The following is a 21,389-nucleotide window of genomic DNA, read 5'->3' as shown; positions in this document are numbered from 1 at the left end:
ATCCACTGGCCCGGCGGGCCAGTAGGAAAAAAAAGTTATGTTGAACCCTGCATTCTTCTTTGCAAAATAGCTCGAACTACAGATTCAGCATCAGATTGGATGGAGAGCGTCTGTCAACAGCAATTTTCAAGTCTTTCTCAATATTCTCAATTGTTTTTAGGTCTGGACTTTGACTGGGCCATTCTAACACATGCCTTTGCTTTGATTTAAACCATTCCATTGTAAATCAGGCTGTATGTTTAGGGTAGTTGTCCTTCTGAAAGGTGAACCTACACCCAGTCTCAAGTCTTTTGCAGACTCTAACAGGTTTTATGCCCCGTATTTGGCTCCATCCATCTTCCCATCAACTCTAACCAGCTTCCCTGTACCTGCTGAAGAAAAGCATCCCCATAGCATGATGCTGCCACCACCATGTTTCACGGTAGGGATGGTGTGTTCAGGGTGATGTGCAGTGTTAGTTTTCCACCACACATTGCATTTTGCATTAAGGCCAAAAACTTCAATTTTGATCTCATCTGAACAGAGCACCTTCCTCCAACCCTTGCCAAAAGCCATGCATAGTCAGATGAGACCAAACGTGAAGTTTTTGGCCTGAATGCAATGTGTGGTGGAAACTAACATTACAAACCACCCTATACACACCATCACCACAGTGAAACATGGTGGTGGCAGCATCATGCTATGGGGATGCTTTTCTTCAGCAGGGACAGGGAAGCTGGTTAGAGTTGATGGGAAGATGGATGGAGCCAAATACAGGGCAGAAAACCTGTTAGAGTCTGCAACAGACTTGAGACTGGGGCAGAGGTTCACCTTCCAGAAGGAAAACTACCCTAAACATACAACCAAATCTACTATGAAATGGTTTAAATCAAAGCATAGTCATGTGTTAGAATGGCCCAGTCAAAGTCCAGACCTCAATACAATTGAGAATATTGAGAAAGACTTAAATTGCTGTTGACAGACACTCTCCATCCAATCTGATGCTGAATCTGAACCTTGAGCTATTTTGCAAAGAAGAATGGACAAAATATATCAGTCTGTAGATCTGCAAAACTAGTAGAGAAATACTCCAATAGATTTGCAGCTGTAATTGCAGTGATAGGTGTTTCTACAAAGCATTGACTCGGGGCTGAATACTTTTGCACGCCACACTTTTCAGTTTTTTATTTATAAAAAAAAATTAAACCCACATTTAATTTTCATTCCACTTCACAATGTTGCGCCACTTTGTGTTGGTGTATCACATAAAATCCCAATAAAATAAATGTACGTGTGTGGTTTTAATGTGACAAAATGTGGAAAATTACAAGGGGTATGAATACTTTTGCAAGCCACTGTATGACTGTGCCAATCATGTGATCAGTGCACGTGTGTGTGTGTGTGTGTGTGCAAGTTACCGCAGCGCATGACACAGGCTTTCTTCCTTCCTAGTCGCTGTCTTTGCGGCCGGTCACCTCCCAGTTCTCCTCATGTCAGTCAAAATTCCGTGCTTATTAAGAGCGTCACCATATTCAGGAGCTATTTAGCATTCGCCATTTATGGTAGATTGTGGGATGAAACTGGGAGGTGAAGTGGGATGACACGGGGCGGAGATCGTCCGCGCACAATTCACCGCAGGTGGGTATTTATAAAAGGAAGATTGCGTGCAACTGTGCGCCGCACAGTTTTATAAATCAGATTTTTTGCGCAGCACATTTTTGGCTTTGTGCGTACGCAATGTTTTAGGATGGTTCCTACGCACACCGTTATAAATGAGGCCCCTGGACACTTCCTAGAGCTGGCCGTCCCTCAAAGCCCCTATCTCACTGGGCTGCGACTGTTTGCGACAAGTTGGAGACAAAATTGAGAGACAATTTTCACTTGCTGTCTCACTGTCTCAACGAATGTTTCAATACAGTTTATGCCTTGTTACCACCGAGTAGTAATAGTAATAATTATAATACTATATTTAATTTAATTTATATAGTGCTTTTCTCGCACTCAAAGCGCTTTACACAACAGTAAACAAACAAAAGGAAAATGTAAAGTTGATGGGGCTTGGGTTGGTGGGTGATCTAGGGGTAGGCAGAGGAGAAGAGATGGGTCTTGAGGTGGGATTGGAAGATGGTGAGGGATATAAATAAAGAAGCGGCTGGTTTGACCAAGCCAAAAAGGAAGAGACCGCTGGCTTGACCACAGTTGTTCCACAGTAGTGTTGTTTTTGTCAACGAAATGTATTACAAAATATCGTCGTCAACGAACATTTATCACGTGACAGAAACGAGACGAGACGCAACGTAAATGGTGGTCATGTGACGAAGACTATAACCAAAAATATAATGCTTTATTGTTGACTAATAAAAACGTGACTAAATGTGGTTTACAAAAACAAAAACTCTGATAAAACAGGCTACGGCTTCAGATTAAAAGCATTTCACTTGCTTAACATGAGTATTTAACTAGACAAACTTGAGTTGGCTTTTATTTTGAAATAGCAGGAAGTTAGCAGGCGACGTTACTTCCTCAATCCCCACTCGCGGCAATATGGAAGATGCAGCTGCGGCGGTGGGTTAACTTTAACGACTAACCAGCTGCAGCCTGAAGTTACTGTATAGGCTAACTGTCAATATGCGGCCAAACGTACTCACGTCATCTTGACTGGATTCCTGTCGGATATTAACCATGACTCCTGTGTTCCCTGCTCTCCTGAGTCATGTCGAAAAAGTATTCCATTGTAAATCTGACTTCAGTTTACAAGCAAGTCATACACAAACATTTTATTTGCACTTTGTTATTATGTTATTGTAGCTCTAGCATTCAAGAACCTTTTTTCTCTTAATTAAACTTGAATGTAATGTCGATTTTTTTCTGGCATTGTCATTTGAAGCTATTTTATTTAGGCCTATTTATTTTATGTAAATGTATGTCATTAGACAGGAGATTTTGAAAAACAAAGAGAAGCTGTCCGAGCTCCACCAGACTGCTGTTCAGGTTGAGGAATCCGGCATTCTTACATGTTTGGTAGCTCAAATAAATATGATGTAAATTCAATCAGAGCGTCTTCCGTGTCTGGAATTGCATGTATTCTTGAGTCTATAAGGTAAAAATAATATAATAAGATAAGATAACCTTGTTTGACCTGTGAAATGGGGGACCTAAAGAACATTTTGATTTTGGCTGTACTATACTAGGTACTTGTACTATATTAACTGGGTTAAATATAATTGCATTACTAAAAAGACTAAAATACAAATGTCATTGACTAAGACTAGACTTAAATGTCATCATTTTTTGTTGACTAAGACTAGACGAAAATAGTCCCAGATAATTCTGACTAAGAGAAGACTAAAAAGCTCAAGACTTTTAGTCAACTGAAACTTGACTAGACTAAAAAGAGTTTAAACGTGACTAAGACTAATAAAAACTAAAATGACAGTTTGACACAAAGACTGGACTAAAACTAAACTTAACCGCCAAAAACAACACTATTCCACAGCCCGATAGTTTGACCCATATTCCGGCGCCGGCTATCGCAGTCCAGCCTAAACCCCGCCCTACCAGTAAGGGTAGGGTCGGCGGTGGAAACACCACAGAGATTCTTAAAAGCGAGCTGTCCCGCTCTGAGCCGCTTCGACCCGACCCGTTTTACTCGGTGGAAATGAGGCATGATATGGAGGGAGTGGCTTCAGGACAACTCTGTGAATGTTCTAGAGTGGCCCAGCCGGAGCCCAGACTTGAATCCCATTGAACATCTCTGGAGGGATCTGAAAATGGCTGTGCACCGACGCTCCCCATCCAACCTGATGGAGCTTGAGTAATAGGAATGGGCCAAACTGGCCAAAGATAGTTGTGCCAAGCTTGTGGAGAAGAATCATTTCCGCCGTGTGTAGTCACCTCAGTAAGAGTGAAGAGAGTCTTGTATTTTGGCGAAAATGTGAACACAACACTGTTTATTGTGTGGTGTTTTTCCTCGTTGTTAAATTAATCAGTTGGTTACACTGTGTCCCACTGCTACGATGTCACGTAGCTGCCGCAGCCAGCACTGTTCGCTCACTGTCTGTACCGAGCCGTCTCTGTGCGTTTACGCTCACAACAACACGGGGGGAATAAATAAAGAAGCAGCTGGTTTGACCAAGCAAAAACAAGAGACCACTGGCTTGACCACAGTTGTTCCACAGCCCGATAGTTTGACCCATATTCTTGCGGCGGCTATCGCAGTCCAGCCTAAACCCTGCCCTACCAGTAAGGGTAAGGTCGGCGGTGGAAACACCACGAGATTCTTAAAAGTGAGCTGTCCCGCTCTGAGCCGCTCCGACCCGACCCGCTCTACTCGGTGGAAACGAGGCATTTGAAACGATATAGCTTGGTTCCAGACCATACAACTACTAGCTGTAGTTTGGTCTGGCTGTGTGAGTAAAATGGGACAGAATGGCTGGTTTAGTGTGATTATGAGGAGAAACAGAAGAGCAACTCTTTCTCAGGTGAGTGGGAATGTCAATGCAGGACCTGATGTTAGCTTTTCCTTTCATTAGTCACCTATCTGTGGATGATTTACGTTGTCTAAATGTATGGTTACAGATAAGTCATTGTCTGACCTTTGCTTCCTCTGTTAGTACAGGCAGTAGAATGAGCAGTCCAACATCCTTTAGCATTGGGTTTTACCACAGGTCCCTCCTGCCTGAGTTTAATGTTTCACAGCAGCTCTTGTTCAATGGCATGATTAAAGCAGCCAGTAATTCATGAAAGTAGGCACTTGTCTGTGTACATTTATAATAAACAATCTAGTCAAAGTAGTTTTACCAAAAATCTCCCACATTTTGATGACATAAGGCTAATCATTTCTTCACTTACCCATTTTTTCTTTCTGGATGATTTCAATCCAAAAGTGTCATCTCATTAATCAATATTCCAAGTTTGCTATCTTAAAAAACTTAAAAATGTATTACATTTTCCAGATGACAATCTAGCGACAAGAGTAGATAGACATATAAATAGTAAACAGTTAAAGGTCACATATTATGCAAAACACACTTTTTAAATGTGTTGGAACATAACTATGGGTCCACGGTGTGCATAGGGACTGCCAAAGTAAAAAAAAAAAAATCTCTCCTTTCCTCACCCTCCCCCTTTCTGAAAACCTCTCCAATATACTCCAGTCAGAATTCTCGCCGACTATAACGTCACAGTCGGCACAGCCACTTCCCCATATTTTCTTTATATGGCCATGCTTCCCCCCCACATTAGTAACCAGAAACTTTCTTGGACATATAAAGAAACTTCCACCGTGCAGTAGTCTATGATAACCCCACCCCCCCATTTCTTATTGGTCCACGGCCCCGAGATCCGATGGAAAATTTTCCGAGCGACAGCCATGTTGTTTTCCCCGCTAAGCGACAAGATGCCTGTAGTCCAGCATAGCATGCTGAATGTTACATACACCAACACAGAATGCTTTTGCTCATACTCCACTAATTTATCTTAACCACAGCAGTCTATTAATGCCTCGTTTTTAATAACACAACGGATAGGAAGCTACCTGTGCTTTTTTTTAAACGGTTAAACTAAAAAAAGTTTTTATTAGTATTTTTGCCTGACTGGTGTATAGCTATTAGCTTTGGGACAAGCAACCAGCTTTTGCTCATAACACGCTGTTTATATTCCCCACAGCAGTCTGAAAATGCCTCGTTAAGCAAAGCATAGGAAAGTAATAGAGTCGAAGTCTAACTTTGATGCTAATTTTTTCACTGATTTTCGTGATATTTTTAGCCGCTAGCTTCCAAGCTAGCTTCGCAGTAGCCTCCATCTTTTGCTGCATTTTTATTGTGAACATGCCGTTTCCATTAGCTTGTGGCTGCATCTGTATGAACATAGTCTTTCATGTAGACAAGTATCGGTCATGTCAAACTGTTCAAAGTGCGGCTGAGCTCCTGCGTTACTAGCACTAGATATGGTTCTTCTCAGGGTAAACCTAACCGACAGCACAGGCACGGCAAGCTATGGACCTATGGGCAGACACCAATGGCTTCGCTTCCAGACAGGGGCGGGGGGAGCTCATAGATTGTATATTTACGAGGGGAGCTGCAGCTCGGTTTTAAAAATAGGCCACCGTGAGATTAGCTGAAAATCAGGGTATAGAGGCATACTACAATAAATGATCTGAATGGTTTTTTTCAGCAAACAACTAAATAAAAACGTATTAGGGACCTCTAAGACCATATAATATTGACAGAAAAGTGTATAATTTTAGGCCTCAGCTAAAAATAAAAGATGAACAAGTTACAAGAGTTGGGCCATAACGACAAACAATACTGTAATATTAAAACGGAACACCCATTGCACAAATACAACCCCAATTCCAAAAAAGTTGGGACGTTATGAAAAATTTTAATAAAACAATGTGGTAATTTCCTAATCCTTTTTGACATAAATAAATAACAGTACAAACATATATGTTTTCATTGTTTTTTGTAAATATATAGCCTGGAAATCCATACCCTGATATCTTGAACGATAGAGGGTCTGGCCACGATCAATAGTAATTTCCAACTCAAGGGGCGGCTCCTACTCGTGCATTTCAAATGCCACTGCACGCAGTTGGATAGCACTACAACCAATCAGAGCGATGCACAAGGTGACGTAAGCCCCGTTCGTTTAGCGAACAGCTGTTAAAATGTTAAATTAAACGTTTGCCGTTGTCGGTCGGCAAAACGGAACATTCCACTTACTTGCTAATGAAAGATTTAAGTGCCGTCTTCCAAATCGTTAAGGGTCAAGGCCAAAGCAGTCTGAAACTCACACAACATATCCGCAGCCATCTTTGATGTTTACTGTCACGGCTTCGACGTCGCATGCACGTCACTGTCGTCATCCGGTTACGTCCTCCCCAGAGTACCATATAAAGGGCTCTGGCGTGCCCATATTAGATAGAACCAATTGAAACGTGAGACCCAGATTTCTGGTCTTCTTGATAAAGCTTCAAAGCTTTTTTTTCCTACTGGCCTGCCGGGCCAGTGGATCCGAGTTTTACTGGCCCCTTGTATATTTTCACTGGCCCTACACACACTTTTTTTTCTTCATAATTTAGTGTCAATAATTTTAATATCTGTATTAGAAAAATAACCATATATAAAGGGAATATCTATACTGTAACAGTATAGATATTCCCTTTAGATTTGGTTATTTTTCTTTTAATTAATTATATGAAATGTTGATATTGCTCATACACATAATATAAAACCAGGCAAACATATTGAATTTGAAGCCTACAACTGAAAGTATGTTGAAAGAGTGGGCCAGTATTTTAAAGTCCAGTAGTTTGATGATTGTTTTTATTCTTGAATTTGGGCAGTTTAATGAATAGTTCACCTGCAGAAGTCATGTTCAAACATAAAAAAAAAATAAGAGATGAAGGTCTGATCATTCTTTGTGGTGTGGTAGGCTGTTTTTATTACTTTCTCTATATGCATTAGGGATGTGAATGTGTCGACCGAATGACCGGTTTTCCACTTGCGCTCAAGTTGACTTTAAAAATAGAATAGAAATCCGAAAATCAGTGGGTTATGCTGTTTTTTTTAAATGGGAGATTTCACCGTGTACGAGTTCACGTCTGGTCGTGAGCGCGCTGCAGGAGTGTCACTTCTCCATGAAGTGTCAGCTTCACATAAGAGTCCGGTGTGGGACCATTTTTTCAAACTATTGATAAAAAACAATGCAGTGCAAAATATGCAGCATAAGTTAAACGCTCGTCTAAGACTATGACGTTAAATCACCTTAGAAACACACAATGCCTTCGTCCGATCACAGCAGCGTTTCACCGTGTGATCTCGCCAGCGAGTGAGCCGCCGCGCAGATGAACTGTGGTTTGTGGCTAAAATAATAACCGGGGATATTCTCCCCTTTAGCGATTTCAATGGGAAAGACTTCCGCGATCTGATTGAATGTCTCGAGCCTGAAAACACAGTGCCAAACTGCGCGACTATAGGAACTGTACAGTGAGCGGAGTCCCTCCGTTCGTTTCTGTCTACAACCGACACAATCACCGGAGACGCATTCACAGCGTTTAAATAACGCCTCTCATTTGTATTACCATTGGGGCTTTGATGCAAATACTGTAACATTACGGCGGCAGCTAAAGGAAAAGCGCAGTTATCACTTCATTTTCTGCACCTGAACCTCGCTGTGGGAAGAAAGAAAGGGGGCAGAGTAAAGCCTGTTACATACTCCGCGAGAAGAAAGAACAAAGTTCTCGGTGACAGAGCTGCGAGAAGTTCTTTCTGGTCTGACATTACATACTTCACGAGAACTCAACTGCCGAACTCCTCACCGCGGCGCATTGTTACCATGGTAATTGACTCAGTAGCGCCAGCTGATTTCACTTCGCTTTCCTCATTGACTTCAGACTGACCAATCACACAATAGTTCTCGGACAAGCTGCGAGAAGAAAGTTCGGCCCGGGTGATGTGTCGAGAACAAGCTGCGAGAACAGCTAAACAAGGGCTGAGAGAAGAAAATTACGTCATTTTCTTCTCGCAGCTCTGTCACCGAGAACTTTGTTCTTTCTTCTCGCAGAGTATGTAACAGCCTTACGTCGATTGATTTGTCGACTCGCAGGCGGACGGTAGGCAGCTCTGCCAACGGAGCGAGAGTGCACCCGCTTGTTGCTCCGCCTGTCAAAACGCCCACGCATCGGTTGTCCACTGGCCTTTCATTAAAAAATATATATTTTATATTAGGTTTATTATATTGAGTCTTAAATAAACACTGCTTTCATTCCGACTCTCAACACGCATTTCAATGAACCATAATGTAGTCTACAAAAAGATACTGAACTGTGATTGGCCAGTCAACTTGCCCTGCATATGATTTTACTGGCCCCGGGCCATCGGGCTATACGTTATGTCGAACCCTGCTGTGTGTGAAAGAATGGAACCTGGAACCCTGTAAAGCGTCTTTGAGTGCCTTGAAAAGCGCTATATAAATCCAATCCATTGTTAATGTAAATGCTGTTGTAATGTGCAGCACGCTGTTTATTATTAATATTACGGCCCGCCATCAGACACACGTACCGGATGGATTTACACACATCAATCGCTTCGTCAAGTTATCCAAGTCAGAGCTTTTTGTATGGGCATAGATCATTATTTTAAGTGTGTGTGTAAATGGTAGAATACTTTGCTTCGTTTAATGGGATTATTAAGGGCTTTATAATTAATGCAAATGAATTTAAGATCCCCTTCCGGAAAGTAATGATGTTGGATTAGGCTGGGTCATCAAAGACAAAAAAAATGGATTTACAGTATCTCACAAAAGTGAGTACACCCCTCACATTTCTTCAAATATTTCATTATATCTTTTCATTGGACAACACTGAAGAAATGACACTTTGATACAATGTAAAGTAGTCAGTGTACAGCTTGTATAACAGTGTGAATTTACTGTTCCCTCAAAATAACTCGACACAGCCATTAATGTCTAAACTGCTGGCAGCAGAAGTGAGTACACCCCTAAGTGAAAATGTCCAAATTGGTCCCAAAGTGTCAATATTTTGTGTTGCCACCATTATTTTCCAGCACTGCCTTAACCCTCTTGGGCATGGAGTTCACCAGAGCTTCACAGGTTGCCACTGGAATCCCCTTCCACCCATTCATGACGACATCAAGGAGCTGGTCGATACTAGAGACCTTGCGCTCCTCCGTCTCCCGTTTGAGGATGCCCCAAAGATGCTCAATAGGGTTTAGGTCTGGAGACATGCTTGGCCAGTCCATAACCTTTACCCTCAGCTTCTATAGCAAGGCAGTGGTCATCTTGGAGGTGTGTTTGGGGTCCTCATCATGTTGCAATACTGCCAAATAAATGTATATTGGTCTCATCAGACCACAGGACATGGCTGCAATAATCCATGTCCGTAGTCTGCTTGTCTTCAGCAAACTTTTTGTGGGGTTTCTTGTGCATCATCTTTAGAATAGGCTTTCTTCTGGGACAACAGCCATGCAGACCAGTATGATGCAGTGTGTGGCGTATGGTCTGAGCACTGACAGGTTGACCCCCCACCCCTTCAAGCCCTGCAGCAATGCTGGCAGCACTCATACGTCTATTTTCCAAAGCCAACCTCTGTGTATGACGCTGAGCATGTGCACTGAACCTTCGTAAACTGGGCTGCAGGGCAGTATTGCAACATGATAACGACCTCAAACACACCTCCAAGACGACCACTGCCTTGCTAAAGAAGCTGAGGGTAGAGGTTATGGACTGGCCAAGCATGTCTCCAGACATAAACCCTATTGAGCATCTTTGGGGCATCCTCAAACGGTAGGTGGAGGAGCGCAAGGTCTCTAATATACACCAGCTCCGTGATGCAGTCATGAATGGGTGGAAGAGGGTTCCAGTTGCAACCTGTGAAGCGCTGTTGAACTACATGCCCAAGAGGGTTAAGGCAGTGCTGGAAAATAATGGTGGCAACACAAAATATTGACACTTTGGGCCCAATTTGGACATTTTCACTTAGGGGTGTACTCACTTTTGTTGCCAGCACTTTAGACATTAATGGCTGTGTCGAGTTATTTTGAGGGGACAGTACATTTACACTGTTATACAAGCTGTACACTGACTACTTTACATTGCATCAAAGTGTCATTCATTCAGTGTTGTCACATGGAAAGATATAATGAAATATTTGAAAAAATGTGAGGGGTCTACTCACTTTTGTGAGATACTGTAACTTGATTTGGGGTGGTGGCTGCAACAGTGTTCAAAATAAATAAAAGTCTGGTGTGAAAAAGCCCACATACACAAAAACAGACACAAACAAAATTAAACTTTTTAATGTCATGTTTTATTATTTGCACTTAAAGATTAAGCCTGAGGGGGCGCCTTTAGCTCAGTTGGTGGCCCAGCAGCAGACCCGGGTTCGATTCCCACCCGCGGTCGTTCTCTGCATGTCACTCCCCTCTCTGCCCCATTTCACCTCTATCTCTCTGCACTATCAATAAAGCATAAAAATGCCCAAAAAATATCTAAAAAAAAAAAAAAAAAGATTAAGCCTGAACAATCTGCCTCTTTTTTCTCTCCAACAAATGACAATTTATATATATATCGTCTGTTTAAGTTTAATTTTGATGAAGCAGAAATACTATGTATTCTGTATGTTCATATTGCGCACCATTGCCGCCTTGTGTGTTGTGTTCCATATTTAATAAATGTTTATCTATTTAATTTTTAAGATGCATACAAGACAAGTTTGAGAGGAAACACGTTAAGTTAAACATTAAACCTGTAGGATACCATTTACAAACAAATTGGCTAAATAACTATATAATTAGGCCTAAAAAAGGGGTGGAGCAATAATATCCCATACCGCACTCTTGAGCCACCCTGAGTCACCGCAAAGGTTATTTCTTCACCGCGACAGCCCTACGAATCGTGTCATGGTTTTTGAGTCACGGATCGGATCATTTTCAGGTCAACAACAATACAAAAGTCAAAGATAAAAAGACAAATATGAATTTGCTTTGAATTACCTTTGCCTTTTATTTTTTCAAAAATCCACAGTAAAATCAAATCAGTTTTATTTGTATAGCCCAAAATCACAAATACATTTGTCTCAGTGGGCTTTACATTCCATACAATATGATATATGATACAATATGACACCCTGCCCTTACACCCTTAGCTCGGCTGAGAAAAAACTCCCAGTAAAAACCCTTTTTTGTTCCTTCCTTCCCTACAATAAAGAAAATTGAAGAAATCTCAGGGAGAGTCGACAGAGTAAGGGATCCCTCTCCCAGGACGGACATACTGCAATAGATGTCATAAGTAGAGAAAATCACGAAGGAATTTGATCATTGACCAGGTGATTACATGGTAATACTAAGTAAAGTGCGAATAGTGTGGATGCAGGAAGACTTCAGATGCTGCCAGAGGATCCACACCGTCTCGTCTCCACCAGGGAAAACTAAGGTTTCCAGCGCCGGGATTACATCCCACGTCTCCAGGTGGCGTCCTTAACCACTGCAACATCTTTCGCGTTGATGGTCCATTCTCAGATGTTACCGGAGGGGGGACCAGATCCACACCGTCTCGTCACGACCAGGGAAAACTGGAAGAGGACAGACAGGCAACCAGTGAGCAAAGCAAAAATGAATTTAAAGATTGAACAAGCAAGCGAGTAGAAAGAGTACTATCCTGATGGACGGTGAATCAGTGCTGATGTGAGGCAATAGCAGGCGGGGAGCATCCGTTCCTAGGACAGCTGATTCCGCACAGAACTCGGAGTCAGTCGAGTAGCATGGAGAGTGCTTGGTAGACAGAGGGAGAGAACCCCCGGGGCAACGCTCAGCCAATCATGGAAGATAGACAGAGGAGAACAAATGTCAGAGAAATGGTATCAGTTATGCAATTAGCGTCGGCAGGACAATTTTTCAGTGGGAGGACAACCGGTACTCAGGCCCAGACAAACCGAGGCCGAGGCAGCTCCTCAGGCTGTTAATAATAACGCTATAACAATGTTTAACAATATGAACACAATTAACATTAAATTACATTGATTTACACTGTACCGTTCCCCACCGACACACAATCGGCGCCAGCCCCCCAGACCCAGAGCCTGCCTCCCAGCACCCCGCCCCCAGAGAGCACGCCCCAATGCGGCACTAGTCCCGAGGAGGACCGGGGCCATAGATAGAGAATAGACAGTATAGAATAGGGAAATAGCCAAATGCACCGCTGCCACGAGGAGCAACCACTTGGGCCCGCCGGACCGGCCATGCCCAGCCCATGAGGCAAGGCCAGAGGCGCCAAGCACAAAGGGCGCGACGCATCCGCCGCCACCATTGGCACACCCAGAGCTAGGACCGGCCGGAGGAGCACCGACGCCGGGCAGCGAAACACAGACGCCAACAGCGACGCCACAGAGCGGACCGCCAGGCAGGGATAAATGATTAAAACAGTTTAAAAACAGTTAAAAACTGTTAAAACGCAAATTGCATAGATTGCTTCTATCCGCCCCATGACAATCTATTGTCTCCCGAGGCGGTCAAAAGCAACCCGCGTCAAACGATTAAAAACATCAAATTACAAAATAGCCTGTGTCCACAAAGGCTATTTCAAATAGAATCTTAACATGTTCAGTGGATATATAAGTGGAGACCATTTTACATTATCCTATCTGCATTCAAAATATGATCAATTAGAATATGTTAAAAGAAAATATTGGGGGGAAAAAACTATAAAAACAATTGAGTTTACTTTGTCAGTCTGAATATCAGTCGTGGAAAATGTACACGGAATGACAGAGTAAAAATGTCAGTGTAAACTTAAAGAGAATCTTTCTAAAGTTGCTGTGAACTGCACCCTCCCCCTCAGGAAGCTGTTTTTAACTGTGACGTGACAGTGATAAGTCAGCTGGTTTAAAGCTATTTGTGCTTCCCATCGTTCAATGTATTTTTGGATGCATAGAGGCACAAGGTCACAGTGGATTTCACTAGGCTGTATAGTATATAGTTTACATGTGGTGAAACCTAAAGTAGGTCAGAGGCAAAGAGGACAAGCTAGCAGTCAATGGATCAACCCAGTGATTAGCATTTGTGTTCCTGTGTATCCCTTAGAGTGTCCACACTTGAGTTTTTCACTCTGGAAAAGACAGATGAAGAGAGGCTCCTACCACATAGCAGGCTGTCCCTGCCCCACTATCCACTGGAGATGACCTTTGACCAGGAAGGCCAGCTGTGGGTGCTGATGGACTCCAGTGACACACTGCTCCAAATCTACACACACAGACAAGACTCTTGGGAGGTACAGTGTGCTACATTTTTTACACATGTAGTTATTAATTGCAGCTTTTAGTGTGTCCTGTTAAGAATAAAAACAAAATTATTTTTTGAATATATATTTGAGTAGAGCTAACATTTTAGCTACATCAACCCATTTTTGTACTGAAATTGTGGGTTTGTCTTGCTTAAACAGTCAGATTCCCACTATTATATACAGTACAGGTGAAACTCGAAAAATTAGAATATCGTGCAAAAGTTCATTTATTTCAGTCATTCAACCTAAATGGTGAAACTAATATATTATATAGACTCATTACATTCAAAGTGAGATATTTCAAGCCTGTATTTGTTATAATTGTGATTATTATGGCTTACAGCTTGTGAAAACCCCAAATTCAAAATCTCAGAAAATTAGAATATTACATAAAATCAATAAAAAAAGGATTTTAAATACAGAAATGTCGGCCCTCTAGAAAGTATAATCATGCATATGTACTAAGTACTTGGTTTGGGTCCCTTTTGCACGAATTATTGCCTAAATGCGGCGTGGCATGGATGCTATCAGTCTGTGGCACTGCTGAGGTGTTATGGAAGCCCAGGTTGCTTTGATAGAGGCCTTCAGCTCGTCTGTAGTGTTGGGTCTGGTGTGTCTCATCTGCCTCTTGACAATACTCCATAGTTTCTCTATTGGGTTCAGGTCAGGAGAGTTGTCTGGCCAATCAACGCAGTAATACCATGGTCAGTTACCAGTGGCTTATGGTACTGTGGGCAGGTGCAAAGTCTAGCTGGAAATGGAAATTGTCATCACCATGAAGCTTGTCAACAGACAGAAGCATGAAGTGCTCTAAAATCTCCTGGTAGACAGCTGTGGTGACTTTGGACTTGATAACACAGTGGACCAACACCATCAGATGACATGGTGCCTCAGATCATCACTGACTGTTGAAACTTGACAGTGGTCTTCAAGCAACTTGGATTTTGTGCCCCTCCACTCTTCCTCTAGACTGTGGGACCTTGATTTACATGAAAGGCAACATTTAATTTGGATCAGTGATGATTTGAGGTATCATGTCATCTGCTGCTGTTAGTCCACTGTGTTATCAAGTCCAAAGTCACCAGAGCCATCTAGCAGAAGATTTTAGAGCACTTCATGCTTCTGTCTGTTGACAAGCTTTATGGTGATGACAATTTCCATTTTCAGCTAGACTTGGCACCTGCCCACAGTACCATAAGCCACTGGTAACTGGTTGACTGACCATGGTATTACTGTGCATGAATGGCCAGACAACTCTCCTGACCTGAACTCCATAGAGAAACCATGGACTATTGTCAAGAGGAAGATGATACACACCAGACCCAACAATACAGAGGAGCTGAAGGCCACTATCAAAGCAACCTGGGCTTCCATAACACCTCAGCAGTGCCACAGACTGATAGCATCCATGCCACACCGCATTGAGGCAAAAATTCATGCAAAAGGGGCCCAAACCAAGTACTTAGTACATATGCATGATTATACTTTCTAGAGGGCCGACATTTCTGTATTCAAAAACCTTTTTTTTAATGATTTGATGTAATATTCTAATTTTCTGAGATTTTGAATTTGGGGTTTTTATAAACTGTAAGCCATAATAATCACAATTATAACAAATAAAGGCTTCACATATCTCACTTTGCATATAATGAGTCTGTATAAGATATTATTTTCACATTTAAAGTTGAATTACTGAAATAAATTAACTTTTGCACGATATTCTAATTTTTCGAGTTTCACCTGTATATTGAGACTGCTGGGGGGCTATGAAGAATTAACTACGATTTAAGACAGTATATATCCTACGCCTATTTCACAACCATCAAAGGCCTTGAACCCTGATTATATTCACTCTTTGATGCATTTTTTTTATGCAGTTTGCTTAATAACATTAGATTGCATTAAAATGTAATCACATTAGTTCTCACATGAATGGGACACTGATTGCAGAAGCAGCCACCACACCATACAGTATAACCCTGTAAGACTCAAATCAGTTAAGTGAAGGAGAGAGGAGATGGTGGCCTGTGGAGAACGCTTGTTGTCAAAATCACTTTTTGTCAAAATCAGAGACTATCCCCTCCCGATCCGCTACCTGTCTGCTACTGTGTGCGCACTGAAAGAAAATCCAATGTTAAAACACAGCCCAGGCTCTGTAAAAAGGCATGTACACAAAGGGGCTCGGACCGCCCCACTGTAGCAGCAACAATGCTGTCGATAAAGACTAAGATTTATGGCTATGGAAATACAGGTAGCGTGTGTTTTTGATAGTGCTGTAAAGTGTGACAATGAGCCTTATCATAGTTAGATAAGCAATCAATCAACCAATATACAGCATAAACAAATAAATACCTAAATATCATACAACACGTTTTAAGGCTAGACAATCATCACACTTATTATGTGACGCATAAGGCCGTTTTATTTTGTTTTAAAGAGAATGTGGTACTGGTGCTACTGTGTGTCATCTAACCATTGTGCAGTGTTTAAAAGACAAACGTATATTACTCTCTATGTTTTTTATTCTAATTCTCCTGTGCCTGACTTGTGCCATCTCCTGCTTCATCTAGTGTGATGTAAAAAGCCCTGAACTGAAGCGAGTTACTGAAGCCTTGAAGCCACACTGGGAGACGCTGGAGGGTGAGTCATCACACAAACACTCTTGGGCTGGCCTGGCCTTCAATACCCTATTTGTATGTTTGGTTGGTATTCCGTAGTAAGATCTGTTGTTTTTTCTTTGTTGTTTTTTTTATCAAAACTACTTGCAAAATTAAACTACAATAAAACAGGACAGTTGTGAAAATGACTGGTGTTGTTTCAGCTTTGTTTTAAACATCGTGTCTGGCACATGCTTGTCACCAATACGACAATTCTGCCATCTGCCAATTCTGGATATTTTTTATTTTATTTTATTTTATTTTAAGATATTTTTTGGCATTTTTATGCTGGCATTCCCAGACCTGCTACTAGGCGCTGGCAAATTAAATTTGCTGCGCCTGTTGGTCTGGCCACCCTCCGTTGAAGCTTTATCAAGAAGACCAGAAATCTGGGTCTCACGTTTCAATTGGTTCTATCTAATATGGGCGCGCCAGAGTCCTTTATATGGTACTCTGGGGAGGACGTAACCGGATGACGACAGTGACGTGCATGCGACGTCGAAGCCGTGATAGTAAACGTCAAAGATGGCTGCGGATATGTTGTGTGAGTTTGAGACTGCTGTGGCCTCGACCCTTAACGATTTGGAAGACGGCACTTAAATCTTTCATTAGCAAGTAAGTGGAATGTTCTGTTTTGCCGACCGACAACGGCAAACGTTTAATTTAACAGTTTAACAGCTGTTCGCTAAACGAATGGGGCTTATGTCACCTTGTGCATCGCTCTGATTGGTTGTAGTGCTATCCAACTGCGTGCAGTGGCATTTGAAACGCACGAGTAGGAGCTGCCCCTTGAGTTGGAAATTACTATTGATCGTGGCCAGACCCTCTATCGTTCAAGATATCAGGGTATGGATTTCCAGGCTACTTTATTGATAGTGTAGAGACAGAGTTGAAATGGGGCAGAGAGGGGAGTGACATGCAGAGAACGACCGCGGGCTGGAATCAAACCCTGGGCCGCTGCTGGCCGAGGCCCATGGGGGGGACGCCCTACCAACTGAGCTAAGGGCGCCCCCTGGATCTATTTAGGACTGCAGAAAAACCTTACTACCGTATGCTTAACATTTGGATTGTTGTACACCCCTGTGGCGTATCCCCTTCCATCGTCTCGCCTGCTTCCCATTCACTTATCAGCTACAGCCAACTAGTACCGGACTCAGTTCTTTGTTTGTCCTCACACCACTCTGGGATCAGCAGATCACCAGATTCTTGATGATAAAGCAATAAAAATAACAGCACAGATGTATCCAGATGTAACAAAAACAAATCTCTAAAAGCGTACTCAAGTAAATGTATGGTATGAAAATTAGACGCTGCATTAAAGCTACTGCAGCCGTGGTTACTGTCCCCAAACCTTATTCCTGCTGTTCTTTTACACCACAGACTCCACAAGGTCAGAGGACCGCTTTGAGCATCTGTATAAGGTGAGCTTTGACAACGTGACAGCATACCTGCAGAAGAAGCAGCAGAGGCTGGAGGAGCAGCAGCTCAAGAGAACAGTGACACTGAAAGCAAAGAGTAACAAGAAGACCAAGAGGGAGACCTCACAAGCTCCATCCCAATCATCCACATGAAGTGACACTTTGAAAAAAATGCTTTTGTTTCCTTTTATATTTGATGCTTTTGAATAAAGAATCTGAGTTGTGGCATTTAAGGTTGACTATGCACATGCACATTTTCCTTAAAATGAAATTATAGTCACACAAAATGAATCTGACTCAATTATCACTTCTGCCTCACTAGAACTGTATTTTTCCTTTGTTATGGTGTCCTGTGCTCCGTCGGGACGTTTCAATCTTATGTGGAGAGCGTTGAACCCTCAACCAATAACAGTGTGAGGCTCAGGTCGCTGCCACGGTGGTTAGCTCAGTGGCTAACACACTGATATTTGGTGAAACAATACCAACAAATGCTACTATGTAAAATCTGGCCAGAGAGAGGAGGACTGTGCAGATAAACACACCACCACATATTCTAGTGGGGCAGATGTGATCATTGAGAGGGATTATTTTTGTGTGACGCTTTAATTTATTTTTTCATTAAAATGTTGCATAGTCTGCCTTTAATGAAGCATGTGGAGAGTCTGGACTTTGCCAAACAGTCTGTATAGAGGATCTTTTATGGTTGGCTCAATGTTTAAATTTTTTTTTTTAATAAACGCTGCAGTCAACTTTAAGCCTCCTGTTTTGCATGAGACACAGTATATTTGAGCAGTATCTTGTTGAGAGGGAGCACATGATGATGGTCACTGTCACAAACAAACCTGGGGTAGCTGCTTTGGAAGTAGAGGAACACTACTCTTGAAACGGTATCCATGCTACTAACTGAAAAACTACAAGCAAAGCATAAAGGCCAGGACACACCAGCCCGATAATCGCCGTCGTCAAAAAAAAAGACGAATCTGTTTGGTGTGTGCCGTGACGTCGGCCGACGTAGAGGTCGTCGGGCTTGTTTTGAGCCTGTCGGCCGCCGATTGAACATGCTCAATCGGCGGCCGACCGTCTTTCATTTGGAGCAATTTGATTGGTGGAGGGCTAGCGAATCAGTGAAGCCCGGAAGTGAGGCGGGTAGCACAAACAGCTAACAACAGCTAGCCATCGTTTTAATGTGTTTGTTCGTTTCGTTTTGAGAGTACTCACATGCATCAACCCTTGTTGACTGCTCGACACCATGCTCGACACTCTCTGCTAAAAATTGTGCTCTTATGGTCCATAAATATAAATACGTATTTCTATCTATGTTTATGCTCTAGAGAGATGTCCAATCATTTCCGGCTTTCGTATTTTTTCGGGCCACAATACAGATTAGCGCCGCCTGCTGTTGTGGAGACATTACGTCCCGCGAGCGTACGGAAAATAAACAGTTGTCTCGGTGTGTTCTTTGGCCGCGACGGGAAGACTGGAGCTTCCTGAAACGGCCGACTCCATTTTTTGCGTAGTCGAAACATGTCGGACTGGTGTGTCCTGGCCTTAAAGGAAACGGTGGAGCTACTCAGATTTCAAGAAAAATTCAAACTAAATTGTAAAGGATGGAGACATCGCTTCTAGAACACCCCAAGAAAAAAACCTGTATCAAGTTAAATTGTCAAGGTCATTGTAAAGTTGCTGTCGACTAGCCTTTGCTGGGCAAACATTCCTCTTGGTATAGAAACTGATAGTAAAGCTTCTATAGTGAAAGTTTGTAAACTAACTGCAAAATGAACAAACACTATACTATAAATGCGTATGGAATTTGGACATGTAAGTTTTATTAATTCCACCTCTGCTTTTCCTACTGTGCCCTGAAATGTCTTCTGTGAAACCAACCTATACTCACAAACGCACACTAATCTGTGCACAGGGTCATCAGCATTTCTAAGCTAAACTAGTTGTAAATGTTTGACTTCCAAGCTGTTACTCACTGGATGACTACAACAATATGTTTCATGTAGTTGTCAAAACATTCTCTCAACAAGCTCTGTTTAGTAGCTCCTCCACAGCTTTCACCCATTTTAATCAACAGATGGAATTTGCTACTTCCTTATGTTTCCAAACTGGGGCCTGTACCTGAAGCAAGTTCATGAGGAAATGAGTTCATTAGCTTCTTCCATTAAGCTTCACCATCAGGATGAAGTTATGGCCATCAAGTCGTTTAGTCATACAAAGTTTTCCCAATCTGTGAGCATTCACAGGGCAGTGTTACCAATCACTTAATTTACGCAAGATGAGCAAACTATAATATGACACGAATAGAAAGAAAAACATAAAAAATATATAATCCAGGCCGAAAGCAACATAGCTCCATGAATAAGTGAACATGCTTAGTAATATCACTGCTCCTCATGGAGGTATGAGATCAACTATACAATTGATCATTCCAGTCAATGTATTTGCTGCTTTGATGTATTCTGATAGTGTGTGAGGCCAGCCTTATTCCTTCAGCTGCAACCTTGGCAGTGTTAATTATAATGAATAACAAATATTAAAAACATAATTCAAACCAGTATATAGGCTACAAACCTTATAAGCTCAAGTACACGGCTTTAGTTGGTCTGGTTAGGATGGAAGAGGGACAAAGAATTTGAAAAGAATTGTAAAATGTAACTTTCTGATGCTGCTGCCACCAGCCACAGCACTGTCCCATACGGAGAGGGGACAGTTAAAGCAGTCTTTCATGTCAACTGCTGATCACATGACCTGGAATTAATTGAACGTGGTGCACTGGCAACATACAGGTGAAACTCGAAAAATTTGAATATCATGCGAAAGTTCATTTATTTCAGTAATTCAACTTAAAAGGGGAAACTAATATATTATATAGACTCATTGCATGCAAAGTGAGATATTTCAAGCCTTTATTTATTTTTAAACTTTTATTTTAGTGGTTTTACGATTTTACACATATGGACAAAAAACAGAACAAGTAGACACATACAATACCCACACAACCCCCACCCTCTCCCCTCCCTCACATAAACAGACAAGAAAGACACAAAAATAAAAAATAAAAATAATAAAAGACCAGGAACAAACAAACAAGACAAAATAATCAAGAAAACAAGCTACAAATATATAAAAAACAAAACAAAACTGGGGCAAATCTCACATGGCACCCGGCAGGGTAAGTGGCACCAAGGGGGCAGACACCTCAGTCCCTGATGTGCTGAAGCACTGGGCTCCATATGTCAAGAAACTTCTGGGAGTTGCCGGACAGTTCAAATCTCAGCCTCTCTACGTGTAAAATGCCCATTAGTTCCCTTAACCAATTGTCAAACCGAGGGGCTAAGTCAGATTTCCACAATTTAAGGATGAATCTCTCAGCATTTACCATGCCGTAAACCATGATTGTGCGAGCGTTATGGTCCAGCTTTTCCAAGTCTGCGGAATGTCCAAACAGAGCGGTTTCAGGATCAGGAGTTAAAGAAACATTTAAAGCTCCCATATTATACACTTTTCGGTTCTATTATACACCATATTA

At 42.0% G+C, this 21,389-nt stretch overlaps 1 protein-coding gene across 2 annotated transcripts in view; it reads left to right on the top strand.

Annotated features, from left to right (window-relative positions):
- The window catches only part of wdr4 (WD repeat domain 4), a 49,502-nt gene extending 30,905 nt beyond the window's left edge, over positions 1–18,597 (top strand). For both annotated transcript variants that reach the window (XM_080037695.1, XM_080037694.1), the window contains exons 9-11: positions 13,581–13,767; positions 16,350–16,419; positions 17,817–18,597. In XM_080037695.1, the coding sequence (XP_079893821.1) occupies positions 13,581–13,767; positions 16,350–16,419; positions 17,817–18,007 (448 nt within the window). In that variant the 3' untranslated portion in view covers positions 18,008–18,597. The remainder of the gene's footprint in view (positions 1–13,580; positions 13,768–16,349; positions 16,420–17,816) is intronic.
- Positions 18,598–21,389: the final 2,792 nt, after the last annotated feature.

Source organism: Ammodytes marinus, assembly GCF_949987685.1.
Source record: "Ammodytes marinus genome assembly, chromosome: 12".
Taxonomy (NCBI): Eukaryota; Metazoa; Chordata; class Actinopteri; order Uranoscopiformes; family Ammodytidae; genus Ammodytes; species Ammodytes marinus.
The sequence above is the reverse complement of the archived record's forward strand: the minus strand, read 5'-3'. Positions and strand labels throughout refer to the sequence as shown.